Source organism: Taeniopygia guttata, chromosome 8 (genome assembly GCF_048771995.1).
Source record: "Taeniopygia guttata chromosome 8, bTaeGut7.mat, whole genome shotgun sequence".
Taxonomy (NCBI): domain Eukaryota; kingdom Metazoa; phylum Chordata; class Aves; order Passeriformes; family Estrildidae; genus Taeniopygia; species Taeniopygia guttata.
In genome coordinates, this window is record NC_133033.1 from 18,586,046 (window position 1) to 18,610,609 (window position 24,564).

Consider the following 24,564-nt stretch of genomic DNA (forward strand, 5'->3'; position numbering starts at 1 on the left):
TTTTGCCTCTCATTCTTCCCACACAAATAAATGGATAAATCGAGGTGCTGTGAAAATTGACACAGGAAAATCCAACAGTGCCATGAAATTATTGCTTTCAAAGCAATTTTGCATCAAACAAACCATGTATTGATTACATATCCAATATAGCATTCTCATTGTATCTCTAAGAAAATTCCCTGATCACAGAAATTCCATTTTAGAATGCATTTGATGTATTTTTTCCTGAGTACTGTCCAGATACAATTTCATTTAAAACAGTTAATCATATGAAAGTTTATAATTTTTTTTTTAAAAAAACAACCTTTAGCATCTGCCCAGTATTTTTATCTGTTTAGAAATTACAGTAAATCACAGTCTTTGCCTCACCTGCTAATTTAGCTAGGATATATCCAGAACAAAGGGCCACAATAAATGCCAAAGTGAGGGCTACACCCACTTATAAATCATACAGCCCCAGGTCTCTTAGTAAGCAGGTTAAAAATTTACTAGATTTTAACTGACATACAAGACAAGTAGGTCCCTTCAATGACAAACGATTTATCAGAGGAAAAGTCTTTAGCAAGTACTCCTTAGCCCACATGGGCATTTCTACAATATCTGTTTCCATCTGTTTTTCTTAACCCCAAAAAAGACCTCACCTGGCTAGATATATGCATGAAGAAAGCACAATAACATAGCATCAAAAGGATTTATAATCTCAGATTTTGCTGCTTCCAGTCCTCTACCTTGTTGTCAATTGCAAAGTGGTGCTGATAAATGTGATATCAAAATGCAGTCTCACACTTTGGTTTCTGAACATCAACAACAAAAAAGGTAAGGTCACTATTTCTTAAAAATCTATTTTCTTAAGAAATGTGTCTATCAAAATCTGTCTTGACATAGTATTTTCATCCTGCTCTTCATTCTGCTTTTCTTATTTACTAAAAAAAACCTCCTAGTTTATACATCTACAGTTATGATGTGGATCTGGAGTATGAGTTCTTGTGCTTTCAGATGTGGGAGGAAAGGACAGAGAACTATTTCTATGAATGTGCTATAACTTCAATGCATTTGCGCCAGCTCACAATGGATGAGTACCTATTTCAAAGGCAGAGCTACAGAAATCTTAAAATATATGTGTGCCTGTAGCTATTCTTGAGAGACAAGGGGAAAATGGTGAGAGAGGATAGAAAGAAAAGATGGAAAAGGAAGAAGATGGTGTTATTGAAATGTATGTTGATTTAATCTAATTGTTCTAAACCTGCTTCTGTGACATGAAATAGTATTAGGGAGTGACTTTGAATACAGAAAAATACAGTGGCCACTGTGCTGATTTGGCCATCAGTAAAGCAACAATGCATAGCAATAATTCCAGTTTACATAGATACCCAGATCCTGTAGTTTGGCCTTAATTTAAACCAGACCTTTTCACTGTCAGAACTAGAATAATTTATTTTAATATGCAAGTCTAGTTAGCCAGTTCTAGTTGTTTAAACATTCTGTATGATCAAGAAAGGCATCAAAAGTCAGTGTGAGGAGGGCCATCACCAAGTAGCAAATATATTTATGCACAACAAATATATAAGCAAACACTAATTCTGCTTTGCTCTGTGCAAATTCTTCAGACCTCAGAGCTATATCCAACAATGGACTGCATTAAACACCCCCCACACTGAGTTTCCTGCTGTCTCATGTGATGATTCCATTATCAGAAGTCACACTCTCATGAAGATTTAGTCTGACCTAACTTCTCAGTCCCTAACCTCCATAAATTGCAATTCCTGTTCAGCTTTTCTCACTTTCAAAATTGGTTATTTCACCTTTCAAACACTCTAGCACCTTAATCTTCTCTTTAAGTTGCTGAAAAAAGGTAATTTTAATCTTCTCCTTCTTGCCTCTACAAATGATATCCTCAGATTGAAATAAAAGGACAATCTCAATTTTCTCTGTTATATTTTGCCCCTCCCCTCCCTAGCCCCCAGCCTCTCCATAGATGCCTGCACAGACAGAGCTTTTCTTTTGCATGGAGACATTTCCCCTGACCATTTACCTTTCTGTCACACCCTGCTTTAATAGTGATATGCAGAATATTCATTTCAGATTTAAGTCTCAGAGAAGAAATTTAACCATAGTGATTTTTGCCTGCTTGTGGTAAATTATAGCCTTGGACATTCACTGTTTTGGTAGAGATATTTTTCTATTTTAGGGAAAACAGGCAGATGAATTAGGAACTGGTTGAGGAATGACCACGTTTCTCCCATGCTTTCACTATAGCAGTTGGTGTTCATTATTTCATTTAAATCATACACATAACATAAAATACGGGGCTTTTCCTTTCATGTGTAAAGTTACAAATCAAATTAAAGTGTTCCCATGCAGATTATGTAGGAATGTAGGATCTCAGTTCCAATCTCAATCAACTCACCATGCACATCACAATAGAAATATTGATGCTTACACCAAGCACCCAAACACATTGTGTGAAAGGACACAAAGATGAGAAAGGAAAATCAAAGCTCATCAATGTGGTATCAATTCCAGAGCGCCTTGCTAAACTCTGAAATCTACTCTATTTTTATGGTGAAGCTTGCACATGGAATTGGTGGAATGATATTTTCTACAAACTCCTGAAAACTAATGGCATGAAATGAGTTTAATCTCAGGATACCTACCTCAACAAAGAACTCCTCCACTAAGCTCCTGGAAGAGGTGTTAAGCAGATGCAGGGTAATGTAGTGAAGATTTGTATTGACAATGTTTTTAAAAATATCACTTACTATAAAAATTACACTACACCTAACCTCAGGCACAGAGAATGCTGAAATCAAGTTCTGGCAACTTTAGTCCAATGAATGGCCATTGATTTCCACAGCCTTTTTTTCCTGAGGAAAAGACATATAAAATTGTCTCAGTATTTGTGTGCTTCTGTTGGCTAAATTCCTCTCAGAAATCCATGACCTAGACAAAATGTTTTCCAGATTTTCAGCAGTGCTGTAGTACTATCCTTTTTCTAGTTTGCATCAGAAAAAATATTTTAAAAAAATCCTGGTGGGACTCTGTCAGAAGTGACAGAACATGGCTCTACAGAGCAAAAGGCAGAGGGCAAACCCTGTGATTGCCTGGCACTGTCTGTGTCACCTTCAGCCTGGGACTTGTACAAATCAGTCACAACCAGCTCTGCAACTGATAGCAAGGTTTATGTGCACACAGAGCAGCAGGAGCCTCTACGAGTTCACTGATTTAAGCACTTAGAAGTGGGAAAGAATAGGCATAAGAGTCTTGCCATGAAATTCTGAAAGTAAAAGGGATCAGGGGAGGGGAGGAAGGCCGGGTGTTGAGGGAAAGCTTGGACTGACTCAGAGTGACAGCAGTAACAGCCTGTTCCACTGTGGTCTGCCAGTGCACATAATTTCCAGCAGTGCTACAGAGCTGGACTCAGCAGTGCTAATCATAGCTCAACACCTTTCCAGCTGCTTCCAGGTGGTATTTTTTGTAGCAAAACAGAGTAACTTCATGAAAGCATTTGAATCAGAGTAAACTGGTACTCACTGAACATGATCACAGCTTAAGAGAGGTGCTTCTATTTGTTTAAAGACACTTCAAGTTTTGAAATTCCAGTGGGATTTCACAATCTGCAATGGAAATACAGTGTCAGATTATGCATTTCCATACATGCCAAAGGACAATGTTACTCTTAGCAAACACTACAAAGGAGTGGCTACAGGGGTTTTCCTACTTAGAATTCTCTATATATAGCACCAAGCCTTCACATATTATAATTTTAGAAAGTATTCCTCTGCCTATGCTAAAGACAACACACTTCTACTATTCTTTTTAATTCTTGCACACCTTGAAGTACCTTTGTCCATACCGATTACTAAGGAAGTTCCAAGAGCCAGGTTTGCTGTAGGCTGATGGGAGGCAGAAGGGAAGCTGCCAGTGAGCAGCATTTACCTATTAGCCATTAGCTAGGGAGACTCCCACTCCTGCTGTTGCCTGAGAGAGATTTCAATGGAAAGATTACCCACATTTGATAAGGAATATTCCCAGCTTGGGAAGGACTCATGCTTAGTAGATGGTAGTAATATTAGTCTAATGTTTAAAGTGTGTCAAACAGTGCAAACAGGTTAAAATATTTCATTATGGATTCACTGAGGTATAAATTAACTCAGTGGTGCCAGGCTGATAACTTAATTCTCAGATTCATATGTAATTTTCTACTTTGGATGAGCCAGGCACTGATTGAAATAGCCAAGACAGACCCGTGAACAAAAAAAAATTAGGGAAGGGGAGTGAATTTTTTCCAGGTTTACTTTATAACATTGTATTTACTTTCAGTCTACAATATAGCCCCTGAAATGAGCATACCAAAATAATTTTCAGGCAATTAACACATATAAGAAAGACTTTGGAGAGATCATTGACACAGCAAACACTTGATAGGCCAGACAATTAATACAAACAAATAGAAGCTAATGGAATTTCTTTCTCGAAATGTCTGCTGGGGTCCAGACACCAAGTGATGGGTCATTTGTCACACTATTCCTACAAAACAACCCATTCTAGCAATCACATAGTCTATATAAATATGCAAATCAACTTATATGAACCAGGATTTTTGCTGGTATTTTTACTTGTACTTTTCTGGCAAATGCCACATAAAAGCAACAGAAATGCATGGCTCCCTCTGTAATATATATACATAAATGGAATTACCATTCAGTGAATAATCCATTCCCATTTGCTAATCTGAATTCAAGGCAGGGAGACCGCAATATCTTAATACTTAATGATGAAATCTGGTCTCTCTAAAGCTTGTTACAGAAAGTTGGAATATTTTTTACACGTCCATTTACTTATAGCTTCACTTGTGCAATTCTATTTTTAAATGTGCAAAACTGCCTTGACTATATAGTTATTCCATACAGTCAGTGAATCTGAGAAAATAACTCACAATAGCAGTATTTTCTACCCTGAACAAAATTCTGTGCAACTCCGGCTGCAAATTGCAGAAAAGGAATAAACACTAGTTGTGCTTTTTTGGGAGGCCTGAAAATGTTGTTTTGAGAACAAAAAAGGCCAGATTTGTAGGATCCTGAATCCCTGTCAGAAAAATGACACAAGACTTCTCTTAAGTAGGTTACAGACATCTCTGTCACTGTGGTTGCACCCATAATAACTGACCCACTCCCAGTCATAGCACACGATCAACCAACTAAAAGTACATCAGGACAAAGGCTCAGAGATCCTTGCACTTTACCAGCTGTACATGGAGGTGGACAAGTGACCCTTGAGCCCAGTTCTAAAGCTTCTGCTGATGACTACAATGGAATTTGGGTGTGAATCCATTCACCTTCAATTCCTCTATCTAGAATATGATAAGACCAAGCCAATAATCCAGGCTACAGTTGTGCTTATGCTTAAATGCCTTCTTTTTCTATTGGCCATATTTCCTTTTTTAAAAGGTCATCCTGTGGGAATAAAGTGCACAAAAGCAAAATAAAATAAAAACCTTTTGCATTTCATAATGAGATGTTTAGAGCACTCATCTTCCTTCACATTACTAAACATTTTTCCAGCTCACAGATATTTCAAAGATGTATTTGAGGTCTGGGCACAAACAGTGCTTTGTTTCTATAATTATGGTAAGATCTTTGTATGTAAAGATTATAGATGTTTTCCATTTTCAAATAGATGACATTACAACTTGCTTCACTCAGAAGAAAGTTTCCATTCCATTAGTCTGGAAACAGCCAATGTTGGCAGTACTAGCTGAGCAAACAGTAAACTGAAAAATACAGCAGATGTTACATGAGAGAGAATAAAGTAGGAAAATTAACAAACATTTGTCTCCAAGCCTGGGCTTGTCCATCAGTTAGTTTCACTGTGATGGCCTCCCAGAAGCAAGTTCTTGAAGGCAAGTATTTGTCTGCTACATAAACTGGAATGCCAAGTATTCCCAACTTGCTCTAGGTTGCAAGAGATGTGAGTCAGTGCTGTTGAAATCACTATAGCGTGATACTAAAGTTGGGGTATTGGAGAAAACTACCATGGGGATTATCAGGTACAGAAAAAACAATTCCCCAGAAAAAGCCATCACAAGGCAGCTAGTGGAAAAAATTCTGAACATGGGTATTGTTCTTCCTAGTGGGACCACACAAATGTTTATGCAAACAACTTCCACTATTTTTGTATCAGCTTAAGATATAGATAAAATAAGTCCCTACATTAAGAGTTAGGGGAATGAAAAACAAATATTTTTCCCTGCTAGTAACCTTGACTGCAACCTAGGTGAAAGATTGAAAAGATATCAAGCCTACCATGACTTTTTACACGCAGCAGAGAGGATGAGGTAAGGACATAGGAATCAATACTAAAAGGAACCCTATGAAGTCTTTCGGGCATCAAGAGACCTTTAAATGCAATGGCAGAAACAAAACATTGTCACAGAAATGCCTTTTACCCTAGCTGACCCATCTCCTCATTTTCCCAGAGCATACTGCTAAGCCTAGGCATGATTCTTAATTGTTTCATGAGATTTTTTTCACGTTTCACTGAAAACTGAAAAAGACAAAACCACGTCTTTGCAAATGCAGCTTTTGAAGAGGCAGCAGCATGACTGCTACATTCATGAAAAATGAAAAGCCATGCTAAACACTGCATCATTAGAGAAAGGCTCTGAAAGGGGGATTCTCCTGTGAGATTCAGCAGTCTTTATACTAAGAAGCTTGGGACTTATAACAGTTATAACTCCTCTGACTTCAAAGATACCCAAAGAATTAATTTGGCCCTGTTTGTTTTGGTAATGGCTGACTAGCCAAAAACAAAACCCAAAAGGCTCAGGAAATGCCAGGGTAATCTTATTCCTTTTCTCCTTCATACAGCAAGTATAGACCTCCCAGCTGACTACATAATACCCAGGATGATGTGTGTCTTGGCTGTCATTTGTCAATGCTGCTTCTGCTAGAAATCAAAGATTTATGTTCTCAAAAGAGCTTTTTGGCAGAAACTCCCAATTGCACTGCAGGGTAATTCAATATACTGAAGCACATCAATGCAGTTTGCTTTGTGTATTTGCCCCCCACCCAAATAGTCCCCTATAGACTTAATATTTAGCTGTCATTTCCCATATTCTCTGTCTCCAGGCAACAAGCATGAACTTGAATCTGTCCAGACAGATTTTGTAATTATATGTTTTGAACAACAAATGCTTAATTTCTAGGTGCTCTTTACCTCCTCAGCTCTTGCATCGAAGAGATTACCAAGCCCTGGGATTGCTGAATTGAGTCCAAAAAGAGTCAGCAAATTCCTTACAGCAAGATGAGACTTTTTTCTAATTAATCCTCATATTTCAAGGCATTGTTTTGCACAGTGAAACATAACTAAACTCTATTAACATGTTACTCTATTTAAGAATTAGAATTCAGAGATGCTTAAACTAGTAATGGATGACTGCTGTTTTGGTATTTACATTTTGATCCATGCAAAACTGGGCATGAAGATGGAGAGTCCATTTCCTAAGTGGTATTTTTGCTTGAAGTTCATTTTTTAAATAAACACTTTCTTTTGAAGCTGTTAACAAAATACACAGAAATTGCCTTCTTGAAATAAGAATTCCAGAAAGAAAATATTAATTCCCATATACCAAGAACTTTTCAAGGGCTTCCAAGCCTAAATCCAGGTTATTACTCCCAGCATAACTCTAGAACATCTCTCAAAACAAAAGACAATGGCAATGTTCCTTACAAAGTCAGTACTAGGGGAATAAAGACTGTATTTGTATATGTCTTTACAAAGATGCTCACAAGAAACATTGTTTTAGAAAACTACCCCCAGGAGTCTATGAATGAGGCAAAATCTACCTTAAGCATGCCACTGAAAATTACTTCTATCTTTCCAGGCAATTTTGAGCACTGCAAGAGTAATGTTCCTTTGGCTAATTACCTCAGTGCAGATGAGGTGCTAAACCCTTTGGCTGGCCCCTCTAACAGCCCAAGATTGCAATATCCCAATGGATGCTATAAAGAAATTACATTGCACAGCCAGAACCTTCTTTAATAAATTTGATCTCTACAAATAATTAAACTACTCCCACCCGCCCCAAACCCCAGGAGCAAACTTTATGTTGTACCTCAGAGGACTAAAGCTCTTTGGAACCCCATGCTGCTTGACAGCCCCCAAAGTTGCTCACAGACAGACCTGATTCTGTGCATTGCTGACAGAAAATTGAAGGTTTCACATGAGTTTAAGGGGACTTCGACTAGATGGAAACTGGTGATCAGACACAGAGGATCCAGCTCTATAAATTGTGGTTTCATAAGTTTCAGGTTCCACATATTTAAGTCCTAGACACATTGAGCCGTTAACAACAATTTCCCCATGCTGCAGGCTGGAAGGATCACAGTCAGTCCATATGAAGTGTGTGCTAGTACCCAGATAGGTCACAGAGTAATGGTGTAAAGCACCTGCAGACACTACCTTGGCAATATTAGTTCAATCCAGTGTAGAAAGCAAAGGGGGCTGCTGGTACCCTCAGAAAGAACCATTATCACATCAGGACTTCAAAAGAGGAAGAACTCTCTCTTACATTAGATGCCATCTCAAGCAGTGTCTTTCTGCTCTCCATGAGTTTCATGTGGTCTGATGATTGTGTCACTATGTTGTTTCCACACAGCTACTGTGCCATCCCATATTTACCTGTCAGAACACAGCACAGCCCTCTTTCATAGGCAGTGAAGATGCCAGGGTTTGACAGAACATGTTGAGGATCTCCCCACCCACCACAGACAGCCAAGCTCTACAAGCCCTAGCAGGTTCATCCCGGGAGGAGCGCCGGTTTCTGTGTTTCCTTTTCTCAAAGTGCTTCCTTTGCTGCAGCTGAACAAGTAATACTAGATGTGCTGTTGGTTAACCTGGCCATGCTCTTACTTCTCCTGAAAACAGTGGTTGATAGAAGTTTACTCGACTACTGTTTTCACTGATGCCACACCAACTCCCGCTCTATGCCCCTCCTGTAACTCAGTTTCTTTGTCAGAATGAGCTATCAGCTGAGCAAGCCCTGCCTCATTCCCAGTGTGGGAGCTGAACTGCTGATCAAAGAGCTTTCAAGCTTTGTTATTATATACCTGATGAAGGCCAGACAAAAGGCCAAACTATAGATCATGAAACTGCTTCTTCAGCAACTTTTTCATGTATCAGTTAACTTTCTCCTAGTGTTCATCATGATCTCTGAACCTCATATCTTCCCTGGTTTATGCATTGAGGTTCCAATTACAATTAAATATCTTCCAGAAGTTCAAGCATGATCTATTTCAATGTTACCAGAGGTGTAAAGGTATATCTATAAGTTAGCCATTGACATGAAGTAGTACCACAAATAAAATGAAACAAAATCAAAAGTGAATAGCAGGCTTCCTTTAAGCTTTCCTAATTTTTTTCTTTCTCTGGTCTAAAATACAATTTCTGAGGTTAATTTTCCCCTCATCTTGCTCAATGTCAGTACTAAAGCCCAGAGAAATGTCCCACTACCTATGACCATTCATTAGAAACATCAGTTTACTCTCATATTTTGTGTGTTTGGAACCATGACACACTATGCTCTACCCTTCCCATTAAATTTTGCAACCTCTCAGGCAGTGAAATGTTCTGCATCCATCCCAAACTGAAAGGTATTTTTAGGAAAAAACAGCGTGAACACCCTAAGCTAGGCTATTGCCATGAATAAATATAGGCAGCTGAGTTAGAAAAGGAGTTACCTAGTTAGAGCTAATGTTAAGGGAGTAGAAGGCTAAGTAATTTCAGCTAGTTTTACATGAGCTTTGGTCGCAGTAATCATTGAATCATGTTATGGTATTTAAAGTACATTAAAGATGATTTCTAACAGCACACTTTGCCTGGTATTGATAAGGACTATAATATTATCAGAAAGGTAGCACATACAAGGCATCATAGATTCGAAGCCAAGAGTTTTATGAAGACCCCTTTCACTTTCTTAGTCTATAAGCTCACCACTGACACCACTGTCCAAATGTTTGTAAAATCCCCAGTCTGACTAGACCTCAATATGTAACAGTGATGGTAAGAGACTGCGCAGAATGCACTCTAACTACCCATATAGTAAAAATTTGACTTTAGTTGTAGTGGGTAATATATTATGAAATATTCACTGTTTATACTATGATAGTCTGGAGTTTATTTGTTTGTATTACTGAAGTATACTGTATTACTGGAGTACTGAAATATACTGTATTACTGAAGTGTCTGCTGGTTAGAAAAGTTAGGTGAGGGTTATTTTGTTAATCTCGCTACCATATTCTACGTGCCTGAAAAGAATCTCTGAGGGAAGGAGCAGTTAATTTATAGAGATACACATGTAAGAAGAATATTTATGGATTTTACATTCCTAAATACACATTTTAGTAATATGCAGGCCTCATCACCAAACCCAGCACCATCATCTGTTAAAGCATGACATCAGTCTGGTTGCTCATTTAGAAAGGGCAGCAGATGAGATCATAGAGTCATTAAGGGTTAGAAAATACCTCTAAGATCAGCTGAACTACAGCCCTCTGTGGAGATAGTCAGCCTGCTACACTCAGTGTCAGCATGCAATGAACTGAGAAGTCAGCCAAGCCACACACAGAGACCTTTTTCAAGAAGGACTAAATCACATGACAGGACCTCCCCCTGGCAAATCCATAGGGTCAGGCTGCTTTTAGCAAGGGTAGCTACTCCTGACAAGGGATGGTGATGGCATAAAATGATTAGCATAGGAGATTATTCAAGGGCAAAGCACATTTGCTAATGATGACTATAGTCCATTAGTCTGCTGCTGGGTCCATGCCATCCAAAATAATTTGTTAAAAGGTAAAGTTCTGGAGACCAATAAGGCACAGAAGCCTTATTGCAACAGACACAAATTAGAACAGAGACATCCTGTGAAAGAGAGGCAGATTATACTTCATGGTGAGCACTCATGAGTTCCAGGGTTTTCAACAGAAATCAAGCAGATGCTTCCATTCTCTTCTGGGCTGGCCTGAATTTTGGTAGCACAGTTTTGGCAATATTCCCTTATTACTATGGCTGGTTGCAATTGCTATTTTTCATGGAAATCTAAAAATGAAAAGGCTGTTTCAAGTGATTTTGTTTTTACTCCAACATTCATTTTACCAAGCGAACAACCATCATTTTAGGTACACTCCAAATTCAAATATCATCTAAGTGGCCGTGCAAGGAATACTCCCTATTCAACAATGGCACACTTCTCTGTGAGCTAGGAAAGTACCATCCTGATATTTGTCAGATGAGAAGCAGGAAATACACAGAGAAGCAGGGCTGATTTTCCTGACTTACACAGATTCATTCACAATTCTCCTTGGCTCATGAAAAAACAGCATCTTTATAATCACATTTCTTCATTCATGACACCAAAAAAGAATGGCAAATTCAGTCTCTATTTGAAAATCTCTGGTTCTGGGTTATAAAAGATTACTGATTAAAATGTACAAAGTTCCAAGGAAGGCTGCAAGCAAGTGGATCCGGCAACAACCGACATGTGTCTTGTAAATACATTCTGTAACTGGCACAGTAAATTATAATACTGACAGCCAAAATAATCACCCATCCAGGACAAATAGCAAATTCTGAACTGTTAAGGTTTTTAATAATTTCTTCAGGAAATGTGAAAAATCTAAAGGAAATTGATAAAAATATCAATAAGATATAATTTTGATTTACCCTTGATTAAGCCACTTTCCTGAGTATGCTAAGAATGTTCTCAGGTTTTGTGATAGGTTTCATCACTTTGCTTTTGTCACTGCCCTGGAACTATTGTCCCTCTTAAAAATCTCCCATGCAGGAATTTCACCTTTCCAAATCCAATCACTGAATTTTGTTATAACTTTGCCTTTTTTTCCATCAGTAAGAAACTGTATTTTCCTGAAGAGCCAATTCACTTTCTATTTAATGAGTTATACTTGTTTTCTAGAACATACTTTCTATTAAATTCTTCTATTATTCTTCTCATAACATTCCAGTCAGATTTCAGCATCTCTCTTGAAACATTTCCAGCAAAATCTATTCCCCACAACTTGTCCCTAACTCAGGAACTCCCAAACTCTTTAGATCATTTTCCATTCTAGCTACAGGTTTGCTATCAGAGCTAATATTCACCTGATGATTCAGTGTGACTCCCAAACTCTCCTCAGAATCTTGAGGTGTCAGGGAATGCCTTAATCTGAAGAATTTCATCCTTCCTAAACACACAGCCCTGCTTTTGACAGTATTCTTACACATATGAGCCTTAACAAAAAGAAGTAAGATTCACTTTCTTACAACCACAAAACACATTTAGAGCAGTTTGTTACTTCAGTATTGCAGAGGACCACAGCAAAGGTCCATTTGCCATGTTCAGACATTATTGTCAGTGAGCAAATATGAAACACTGCTAAGGAAGAGCCTTCATGATGGCAGAAGTGCAAAGGAAAATAGGAATCTTCAGCTATCCCTACATGAGGCTTTGTTATTGATATGAGCCTTGTGAACCAGGGTTTGAAAGAAAAATGCCCAAAAGCATTTAGCAGATCTAACTCTTGTCATTAAACAGATTGGAGGCAGAAGCCATCAGAGACTCTCTGTAAATGTCTGAAGTGCTGAAATTAACCCAGACATAATGCTAATTTAGGCTATCATTCTAGAATGCATGACAGATGGGAAACTTTATTAATCATCCCACATACACATGGAAAGAGAGAGCACCTTGTTCATAAATTATGAACCTTTTTATTGCCCAGGAGGATCCAATTATTTTGAATGATTAAGTGACAAAATAATCAAATAATCAAAGTTGTATAAACCAAAGCATTAAACTAATTCCTATCCCACCTTTGTTTCTGAAACAGAGTATCTAGTAATAGAGGTAAACTGAAAATTAGAGAGATTAGACATTGTTCTCAGTAGCCAGGAGTGTTCCTGCAAATGAGAGCAAAAGCTTGTTGGCTAACAACTCAAATGTTCAGGAAAAACAAGGAAATTAAAGTAAAAACTAGATTTAGAAAATACAACTAAAATGATAATGTAAGAAAATAGATTGTAGGATCTAACTATTTTAGAATTCATTGACACGATGCAAATAGTATTAAAAAGGTGGGGAAATGGAACAGAAAAAGAATTCCAATATGTTGTTTCAGCAGAGGAGGGCTTGTGTCAACTTCTAGCCTTTTATATAAAATGTTTTTGACAAGCTCTACTACAGGTAGCTTTTAGCTTTTACCTCCAAGAATTAGAAAATCACAAGTGGATAAGTACATTCAAGAAAAAGTTAATTAGAGAATTCAAAGTTATTTTCTGCAAGAGAAACAAGAAGAATCAGCAGTCATCTTTTTCTGACTGAAATCTCTATGTAACCAGGACAGAATCCCACTTGCTTGAGTCATGCTCGTGATCTTTCAAAATCCGACCTATACACCGCTGCTTGTATTATTCTTGCTGTTTTCACAACTGGAATTTAAATTTCATTAACTCAGAGACAAGCGTTATACCTAACAAAACAAATACTGCAAGCATTATACATAACAAAACCAAAAGGGCCAATATGTAAAAAAAACCATTTTTTGAAATCTTATGAGCACTTAGAGCTGCTCTGTGGATTTCATAACTGCTTGTTAGGGACAACCAAATGTGGACATTCAAGCTATGATGAGTTTTTTGCAGCCTACCAGTGCAGATGGTGCACACTGGGAGCTGTCCCCTGGACCTTCTTCATCAAATACTGACAGAGGTAGGTAGATTTGCTCAGGGTTTATGGGATTAATATAGGATAGGAGAAAGACCAAGGATTAGGATAATGTCTAGCTGAAGCAGGAGGAGGTGGAAGGGGTTGAGGCTCTCACAAGGTTTTTTTGGAAAGCAGGCATTATCAGTTTGGAGAAAGTACAAGCCAGGACCTGAGGTATTGCAGTCAGTCCTGCTGAAGATATCATAAGAGTAAGGCAAATAAGAAAAAAAAGTTGCATTCAAAGGAATAAGGATTTGGAGGAAGAGTTACTTTGAAGCCCCTAGTGGGAGCCACCATTCCACTTACCACTTACACTGATGTGTGGTGTTCCTTCACTAAAAGGAGGGATTGCTGAGCCTGCTACTCATGTTTTGGTTCTTCTCCCATTAATGACAGCCCACTGGAAACTGAGAATGTAAAACTTGTCATACTCAGGAGTCACATTTTGATTACAATCCTGACCTGCATTAGTCAAGACACCAGACCAACAAAATAAGAGGATGAGAGGTGTTAACTAGAATGGTTGGAATGTTCCTGGTTTTTCTTTCAAACACCAACCTGTGCTCAGCTCAGTGTGACTATAAGCAAGAAATGTGGATTAAATTTCTAATTCAAACCCCAAGAACAAGTTTCTTAATGTTTTGTAACTGCATCAGCTGTTTGCCTGACAATACAGCTAGATCCATTTGGCAGCAGGCTATTGTAATTGTCAGTGAAATGAGAAATTACCTGACAAGCCTCTTTTCCAGATTAACACAATGCATCAAACCCTTTCCAAATAGTCATTTCACTTACAAGCTACACACAATGGTATTTCCAAATTTTCAAAGATTTTGTTGAAATAGGTTATTAAAATAGTATTTAACTCCAGCCTTTGCAGGCCATCAGTTTCCAAATGCATTTGGACAGTGAGAAATCTGTAAATACCATAATGGATCTCCAAACCAACTACAGGTCCTACTCACCAGGCTGCAGAGAAATTTGCAAAGACACTCTTCAGAAATTATATGTAATGAAGCATTGCCATCACATGCAGATTAGCTCGGCTCTCCTTAAGTCACTGGGTAAAGAGCCAATTCACATCTTTAGAAGACATGACTAGAAAATAATTTTTATAATCCCCAAAATAGTCTTTCATACAACCAGATAATTCTTTGCATCCATGAATGGCAATAAGATATTAACCTTTGATCTGATGAAAGTGTTTCAAAGGCCTATTCAGCCTCCAGGGGGGAAGGAAAGGAAAAAAAGTAAGCTTCCACACATTGTGTTACGTAGTCTGTAAAGGTGTATTTACATTTAACAGCACATTTTATCTAACAGTTTACCACTTTCCCTTTCTTCCCACTTGTCCCTCCTCTTCCACTGCTCTTTCCTCCTCCTTTGCATTTTCCAGCAGCCGCAGTTTCACCTTCTAGCCTCTCTCTTGACCACATTTTGGCACTCATCAGGCTTCCCTGGCCAATGATCTGACTCATCAGCGTAGCAATAACCACCTTTTAGCTTGGTTAGTTCTCAGCCAGCTTAGTGAGCAGATTCAACGGGCAGACAGCCACATTAACTGTGGGAATATGGTACATGGAGACAGAAGCAGGATGTCTTCCTTCAGCTCCACAGAGCCAGTATAGCAGAAAAAAATTCTTCCAAAATTTCACCATGAGCAAATACCAAGCAAAGAGTAGAACACCACTAAGAGGATCCACTTCAGATCCAGGTGAAAATAAGTCAACAATATCTTTCTGATTAGAAAATGTACCTATGAAACAGATCTGAAATCCTGACAATCAAAACAAAACTTCCACAAAAAATAAGGAAACTATTATATCACATTTTTTGCTCCTAGTTAATAATCACCACTCCAAATAAAGGGTTAAGTAAATGTACAGTGCTGTGTGAAGCAGCAGAGAAATATTTGAATCTGTTGAAAAATAAGAGTTGGTGACATACTGTCACAGGCATCCGGATGAGTGCTCAGGTTCAGCTGCTTGCGCGGCCGCGCCTGGCACTCCGCACAGCCGGCGTCAGCTGCCAGAGCCCCGTGTCATTGAGGTGACCTCCCTGGCACTGGGAACGGACAGGGGACAGCTGACACTAACATCCGAGTGACTGACAAGCTGAGAGTTTTTCCTCAGTCGCTGCTTCCAAATAACAAACTCCTCAGCAAAAAACAACAGGTCTTCACTGAAGAAACTAGGCCTGTGTTTGCAACACTCATCATCTGACATAAACAATCTTATCACCTCTGCTAACAATAAAGTTTTACATAATCTTATCATGGGGTTTTTTTTCCATTAATACTTGGAAAGGCTTACGCAAAACAAATTGTATGTGGGATATTTTTTGCCCACCCACAGTGGAGGATACTGAATATCAGGAAGCACAGGAAGGATTGCCAGAGTCTGAAGTCATCGTGTTTTCACAGCAGTTTCAAGGTTCAGATAAATAACTAAGCATACATGCTTATCATACATGTCAGCATGAGGTCTCTTATGGTCCCTGGACCACTCAGGTAAGCCTGAGGCCTGCAAGGTGGCTGCCAGAAGTCACATTTCCTACACCTTTCTTCTCTTGCTGCTTGTCTCCTGATCAGAATTAGAGTTCTTACTCCCTAATACTACTGTTCCTGTCATCTGCTATTGAGCCTATTCAGCTCACTGACATAGTGGATACTCATGATTTGGGGATTTAGGTTTGTTTTCAAGTTTTCTTTTTAATTGCTTTCCTGACAGATTGGCAAATATAATTGCTTCACAGATTAATCAGACAGAGGGAAGTGACAGGAAAATGTGGCTGGAAGTGTGGGAGGAGAAAGCAGTAACTCCTCTTTGCTCTGCTGGGAGCTATCAGATAAGGTTCATCTCATCTTGCAGAACAGTCTGAGCTCCAGTACTACAGGCAGGGACTCGTCAGGCAGCTTCTCAAAACAGCAACAGGAGAGCTCTGCCCATGCCTCAGGAGAAGGGAGCCAGCTGACGTAACCCACACAGGCTCCATGGCTTCACCACCTCCCTGGTGAAGTCCTGTCCCTGCCTCTTCTACACCACACCCTGCCCAGCTCCAGCTGCAGAAAGAGATTTTCTCATAAGGAATTCCTACTTCAGCTCATCTTCTAAAACAACTTATCTGTACTTTTAAGGCTTTCACCAGCAGCACTTGGTACAGTGGCACTGGTACACCTGGCACTAAGTGTTCACAAAAATAGGTCTGCAAGACCCTAGTTTTGTTCTGCCATCCTACTGAAGTCTCTTAGATCCAAACATCACAATTTTCTCATTGTGCTCGCCAAGAACATAATAAAATAAGAATCAGAAGCATATCAGATATAGTCTCCTTATTATGGACAGCACAGTACCTGTTTGGGTTTTGTTACTTTTTGTGCAGGATTTGTCCCTGGTTATGGGGTGGTTTGTTTTCACTTAATAAAACATTACCAAAGTATGCAATAACTAAAGATTAGAGCCCTGCTAAAAATTCCCCACACAGTTGGCTGGGTAGGATTTAAAACTCTGCCCTATTCTTAGAAGTGTATATCTACAGCAGTTGGAAAATGCTAAGTTGCAAGCAATGCATTCCACAATATGTTTAAGGCATTCATCCTGAGTAGTTCAGATTCTGTAGGTTTGTTTCAGTTTACACTTAAAACAAAACAAACAAACCCTGAAAAACTCCCCAAACCAGCACAAAACAAACACAGTCCTATCACTTATCTGGGCACCTGAACACATTCTATTAAGAGTCTCCCATTTGATATCACCACAGTAATTGCACTTAAACTATTCACTGAAGTGGGATTTTTAGATGAGACACAACAGAGTGTTAAAGGTGCTTTGGAAAGCTTCCCACACCCAGAAGTTCATAAAATACACAAGACTAAGAACAGAAGTCTAGGAATATGAGAAATGCTACACAAAACATTGTTAACTGATTAAAAAATAATTTTTATACTTCAACAAAGTTCACTGCATAATTTTAGAAAATAGGGGCAGGATAGTCCATATATAGCACAATAGCACTTTTAGCTGGGTTCAACTGTGCCTTATCAACATAAGATAGACCCATACCACACAAGGGATACCTAAGCCTGTGCTGCATTCCAAAACCTCTCCATAGCATTGAAAGATGCCTGAGCAGCAGATGTACCATAGAATAAAAAATCAACATGCTAAAAAACCCTGATGATGATGACAAATAGCAGGGTTTTTAGTTTGAGTTTAAAGAATATATTTGTAGTTATGAATAGCAACAGGAAGGGAGTTGTACCAACTGAAACATAATAGTCCAATGCTTTTCCTCTCAGAGATTTAGGGTGTGTATCTACTCAAACAAGTAAATGAGGTAGAATTTAGCTTCATAAAACTGTATAAATCTGAGATATTTGGATATTGTTTTGTTTCAGTGAGAGGACCCAAGAAATACTTTATGTTTAAAGACCTGCCTAGTAGGGCATTACTTCTCCACAATTGGCCTTGAAAGCAATATTTAATCCCTCCTGAGAGCTGGCAGATGTTTTGTTTATATATTTTTAATAATTTCAAATATATAATTTGATGGAGGGGTGTGAGCCTTATTTACATTTTCAAATTTCTATTTCTTGTTGGTTTATTTTCCACCTGTAAAATGTAAAACTGTGGTTCTAGCTGGAGAAGACACTGTCTCTCAATCAGTTGGGGCACCTCTGATAACAGAGTTTTGGGCCAATTGACAGGATAGCTGCAGTAAACATTTCTATTGAGAGACCTTCAATGCAATTTATCTCCTCCCTATTCCTGCTGTCAGAGTCAAGGCTACATGCAGACAAATGCATAGGGGCATTTGCTCACTGTAAGCACATAGAATTCCTTTTTGTACTGAGTCCAAAACACTGTTTTCATGTTTCAAACACATTTACCAAAGGAAGCTCATCACAAAACAAAATTATCAAACTAGTTAAGATGTAAAAAATGTGAATTCATGACCTCAGTAACCACTCTTTCCAGAAAGTGTAGGCTATGTTTTCAGCTGATAACAATCTAATCAACTCCATTCACTTCACTAATCAACTTCCACTCACTTTTTGAAAAAGTAAAAGTTCCTTTAGCCTAACCTTTAATGCAATGCTTATTCTCAGAAGCAATTGTTTGCTACAACAATAATCTATATCTCACTGTACCTTAGGCTAGTTATGTGTTTCAAAAGAAATCCCAATGAAGAAGAGTAGAACTGAGGTTGATATTTGTTGTAGAGTATGGCCAGGGAAAGCCAGTACAGTTCTGAAGACCATTCCAGGACTCAGGTGTTGGTCCAGAAATGAACAGAACTTGTATTTTCAGCTGTGAAAGTGCTCCTATTGTCCTTCTAGATTTTGGTTCATAATATTGCATTCTTCTAAATTAGCACCCCCTTTTCTGTAAGATTTCATAATGGAACTCTCTCACCTTGTTCTGCAAATTTGCATTATTATTCCTAAAGTAGGTACACAGTGCAAAAGGGAAACAAAGAAATAAGTGAAGCCAAAAAATTCAACCTGTATGACTCATTATATGATATACAATCATTTTCTGAATCACTCAGGGAATCTATTCAACAAAAAAAAAAAAAAAAAAAAAACAAAAAAAAAACCAAAAAAACTTTTTCTTAAAGGTGCAGAATAGGTAGATAGTTTCCTCTGGATATATTCCTGGCAGGCAGGTTCTGAGAAACCTTGTTCCAAGAATCCTGCAGGCTGAAAACACAGCTGTTCAGATTCAGTGCTCTAACATTTACTCCATGGATACTCCTCCTGGTAAGGCAGGCTTACCAGGCAGACAAAATGACAGCTGGCCCATTTCTTCTCTTGCACATAAATCCCAATTAGAATAGGATTAAGATAACTGGAAAACAACCTATTGACTGAACAACAAATCCTGCCTAACAAGGGAATATATATTATTCAAACAACTTAAAATATATAAAGTGGATTTTAAATACTTTCTTAATAATGGTCACCTAAAAACAGAAGCAACATTCTGGAAAGCTTCTTCAGGTTACCTCAACTTGCTGGTTTAGATTAGGGAAAGACATGTTAAATATTTTCCCAGTCTGTTACTACATAACATCCACAAGTAGGATTTTTTAAAACACTTAAATAATTTTCAAGCATAAATTTAGTAGAATATTTTAGATCATAAAAAATCTAAGCAATGCAAACCCATTGATTTTAATTTGATCTTGAAATACAGATCTAATTCCTCCAGCCATTAAGTGTAGATCCCATTTATTTCACAGTACAGATTCTGGCCCAAAACAGACATCCTTATTTCTGATGTAATCCATTGCTGCTTTAAATATTTTTTAAACATTCTGAAGTCCACCTACGCACTTTAAGATGAACTTCACAGAGGCCAAAAGTAAAATAAGTTGGTTTTGGTTTTTTTCAATGTTTGGTAAGGCAGGCTATACTAACTAATGAAAGCTTAAACAGAAAGACTGTCTCTCTATTGGCTTCTGCAGCAACAATAGATTTATTTTCACAGGGTGATTGAATTTATTCTCTTATCCCTAAACCAAACTTAAACGCCCATGTAATCTGTCTCTTGATATACCTCAATATACTTGCCTTTGAACTTGGCATTTATTTTAATATTGTAATTCTTTAAATTTCAGATGCTGAACAAAGCATATATTAATAATTTAAAAATAGAAATTAACTCTTCACTAGAGATTAAAAATAGGGTATTTGCAAGTTTGAACAAAACCTCAGGGTGGATCAGAGTATAAAGAAAACATTAATGAAATCCTTAATCCCCAGTGCAGAGGGGGAAAATCTGCTCATGTATACAGAGGAGTGATGACATACTAGAACAGAGGAAATTGAAATTAAATATTGGTTTCTATTGAATTATAAGGCTGTAATTTCACCATCAAGTGTTCAATTCTGTAGCATCTTATAATTTGCTAATAATGAGCTTGATTTGCCATTAAACTTCAGGTCACTGTACCAACATGTAGAATAAACCCTGTCACCAAATCCTGCTGAGTGGAGTCATGTCAGTGAGTTAGCAGGAAAAACCCAAACATGCTGACTGACTCTTCTGCTGGTGTCCTTACCAAGACTTAAGTTACATGATACTGAAGGTAACAAGGGGATTCCAGACTCACATTACACCTTTATGCTGTTTGATTTGCTTAGAATTCTTTCCACAACTGGATTTTACTAAGGCAGTTCCACTTGTTCTGCAGGTTTCCTAGATTGATTTTGGATGGCTGACTCTCACTCAGGTAAATGGAAAGGTCAAAATGTTCACCCTCCCTAAAGGCACAAAATGCTGTTTTCAGCAGAAGTCTGCAGCAAGTCAACTGAATAAAAATCCAGCCTGAAAGCCAACAGCATTTTAGATTCATCTCGGTAACACTGCAGTGATGATCCTGAAATCCTTACTTAGACAAAGCTTCCCCTGAGTCCCAGATAGCTGACCAGTAATTGCACAGATTAACACTTGCATTTAATGAAAGAACTGACTGCTTAAAGTTTATCTTACTTCAGGTTAGCAGTTCTAAAACTCTTCCAGCTATGAATACAGCTTTTCAAAAATTTCATCTACAAAACTAATTGAAACAGCCATCTCAAAAAAAACTCCATGCCATCTACAATGCTAATATTGCAACAGTTTAAAACATGCTGGAGAAATAATATAAATAATTTAAATAATAAGCTTTATTAGTTTAAATAAACTTAATACATATAAAATATCTTTTTATCACCAGAATCATAGAAAAAGAAAGGAAATATAAATAGAAACATAATAAAAATTTACTTCAACCATGGTCCTGTAAGAGTGTTTTGGGCATTTAACAGTTAAAGGAGCAGTGGCACGCTAACCGAGCACATTAAAACAAAGAGTTGGCAGCTCCTGAAGGAAAAGAGCTTGTGCTCCACTGTTCCAACTTGTCAGTCAACTCATGCCAGCACTCTCCCTGTCTGCCTGTTCTCCACACCCTCATTACATGTGTCTGTCTGGACTGATCTGCTCATCTGTTCAGGGACTCTTCTGACAAGTCAAAAATTCTGCCTCTCTCTGCTCTGGAATTGGATCAAATCACCTCAGCTTTTTTTTTTTTTTTTTTGGTAGCCCCACCAGGAGGTTTTTTGCTTATGGTCTCATTCTGTTTGCCTTCACTACTTGTCTGTTTTTGATTTGTAGAATGGAGGAAGCCGAATTGCTGAAAGAAAGATTCCAGGCCATAACAGTAAGTGCTTATGGTTATACTTCACTGTTAAAAAAATAAAAAAGGCTTAGAAGTAATATTAGTAATGAGCCGCTGTGTGTTTGCTGAATAATGATTTAACTCAGGACAGAAAAGGAAAAGACTTTATATCTGTTTGAAATTGTTACTTAATAATTCTAGTTTATAAAGTATTACTTTAAGACAGCTGAGTTAACTGTACTGACATTATTATGGGTTGTAGTAGTTGTATTGCACCTTAAAATTAAATTGAAAGCAGTGAAAGTATGTGTGCAAATCACTACTAGACAGCCTAAAACACACATTACTGAATGTTTGCCTGAAGGTCAGAAGGCAGCTAGAGAATTCCAGAACAAATCAATTTTCACATTTCCTAATGTGAGATTAGAAATTTTTCATTTGTACTGTGCAATAAAATACAATAATTAGTAATGATCTGTCAAAAGTATTACTGTCAGAAAAGTAAAAAAGGACAAGCTTGGATTAAGCAAATTCCTACCTGACATTTTTCAGAGGACAGACTCAGTGAAGTTTATGCTGGAGACATTAGAAAACATTTTCAGTTTCTATTCTAAAAGGAAATCTAAGTGATGATTTCTAGCATGTAATGGGAACAACTAAACTATTTGTAAATTAATACAACCTGATGTTATAAAAATTGGCTGAAGCTAAATCTTCCTCTGATTTGATCTCCAACTGAACTTATTCAGTTACAAAAGACTTAAACGGAAACAAAGTTTTGCCCTCTGAGATGAAAGGAAACCTCCCGAAGGATCACCCACTCTCTTAGTTAATAATAAATAATGGAAATAAAGGTATTTGTCACACTCCTAACATGACAGATTAGTTATGAAATACAACTAGCAGAATAAATGGTGGGCAGAATTAAAAAATATCTTATTGGAATTAAAATAAATGCAAGAAGGCATAACTGAAAATCTGTGGGAATCTAACAGGTTGGGTTTTAATTCAGTTTAGTTTTAATTATGGCACTTGATAACAGGACCATTTATTGTATTTACTTGAGACTTGACACAAGCCCACAATGAGGTAATTTGAAATGTTTTAGAGGGTTTAGAGTGCATTTGTTAGTTTAACTGCAGTGTTGCCTGAACCAGGGTCATAACCTGGACTTTGTCTCTAGTGCACAGACTCAAAAGATAACAGTTTTGGCACTCCAGAGAAGTCCAGGCCTCACAATTTTTTATGCTCCCTGGGATCCAGGGGCAGGAATGGGGCAGCACTCTTGGCTGATCAGGACTCCTAAGAACATACTGAGGCTGGCATCCTCCAGCTGCAGCTTTGCTTCCAAACAAATACTGAAGCAGGGTTTTTTAAAAGAAACTGGGGCAGCTTCCAGTGTCTTGCATTAGAAGAAATAGGAAATTGTAATGGGTTCTGCCTGTGACTTCATTTATTACACTTGATGTGTAAAGGAGCCATGTGCTCCCCACTTTCATCAGTCCAGAGCATTCAGCTGAAACATGTGGAGTGTTCTGACTGCAGAAATGAAGTAGCCTGAATAAGGTGAAGTTATCAGCACTAACAACCTGCAGTAAGAGTTGTCCAGGGAAACAACACCCTGCAGTTACAATAGCAAGCTCCTCTGTGGCTCTGGGGAGGTTTGGCTCAAGTACCTGGGAATTTAAAGTGTTACCTTCCAGATGTTTGGTGTACAGGATCTAACAGGGTAGCAAGGGACACTCCAGCACTGCACTGAACCTAATTGGTGTCTGTTCTCTCCTTGACAGCAACACAACCAGTAGGAGTTTTCAAAGTGTTTTGCAAATCTTTTCTCCATCTAGCAAACAAAAAGGAAAACATGATTATTGTTTGCATTCATGATGGTGGTGTTATTAAATATTTTGATGTTCCCATGGCTCTGAAAAGGAAACTTTTTTCTTTGTTATGTAGTTACCACCTGCTGCTGGTGTATCTAGAATATAAAAGCAAAAAATAAAATACCTTCATTTTGTTAAAAAGAATTTCATACCTTAAGATATTTAATACTTTGGATGATTAATGGGTTTTAATGTCTGGAAAATTACAGGACAATAAAAATATATTAGTTAAAACATTAGCTGCTCCATGGAATTTGACAGTATGTGGCATTTGCCAGGGGACCAAGACCACCATCTCTGGCACCGCTGTAGAAAAATGACACAAACGAATGGACTTGGCAGACAAGGTATTTCACAAGATACTGCTCTGTGGATGCCATTGCCTTTCTTTCAGACAGATCCAGTCTGGAACACAATTAGTTTCTGTGCACAAGTCAGGAAAGAGTCCCACATGTTTCAGTAGGAGTGAAAATTAATACCAAGTCTTACCTTGCACTGATGCACAGCAGAAAGGAATGGCTGAAGATGCTGTGTCATAAAAAGCAAACCCTGCTCACATTAACAAGAGCACAGTAAGAAAGGATTCAAGGACTTCTGCCAGCAACATGATCATCTGCAGGGTCAGAGCATGAGGTTTAATAGAATCAGGGCTCCCTTAGCTATCCAGGAGTAAACACTTATTCCATTAGATGTATAGTCAAAGCTTCATAAAGCAAGACATTATGTGCAGACAAAGAATAGCAAAATGCATGGTAGAAAGTGTTC

General features: G+C 38.0%; 1 protein-coding gene and 1 long non-coding RNA gene across 3 annotated transcripts in view; one reads left to right on the forward strand and one right to left on the reverse strand.

Moving 5' to 3' along the window:
• The window catches only part of LOC140684595 (uncharacterized), a 52,082-nt gene extending 28,816 nt beyond the window's left edge, over positions 1-23,266 (reverse strand). Inside the window, exons 1-3 of the long non-coding RNA XR_012057056.1 lie at positions 22,458-23,266; positions 14,063-14,163; positions 3,532-3,614 (exon numbers count right to left, since the gene is read on the reverse strand). This is a non-coding gene — a long non-coding RNA (uncharacterized lncRNA). The remainder of the gene's footprint in view (positions 1-3,531; positions 3,615-14,062; positions 14,164-22,457) is intronic.
• PALMD (palmdelphin) overlaps positions 528-24,564 on the forward strand; it is a 46,100-nt gene continuing 22,063 nt past the window's right edge. Inside the window, exons 1-2 of one of the 2 annotated variants that reach the window (XM_072932543.1) lie at positions 528-816; positions 21,916-21,961. In XM_072932543.1, coding sequence (XP_072788644.1) covers positions 773-816; positions 21,916-21,961 — 90 coding nt within the window. In that variant the 5' untranslated portion in view covers positions 528-772. Of the gene's footprint in view, positions 817-20,973; positions 20,993-21,915; positions 21,962-24,564 lie in introns of those variants that run through there. The other variant, XM_002188366.7, reaches the window with a different exon arrangement.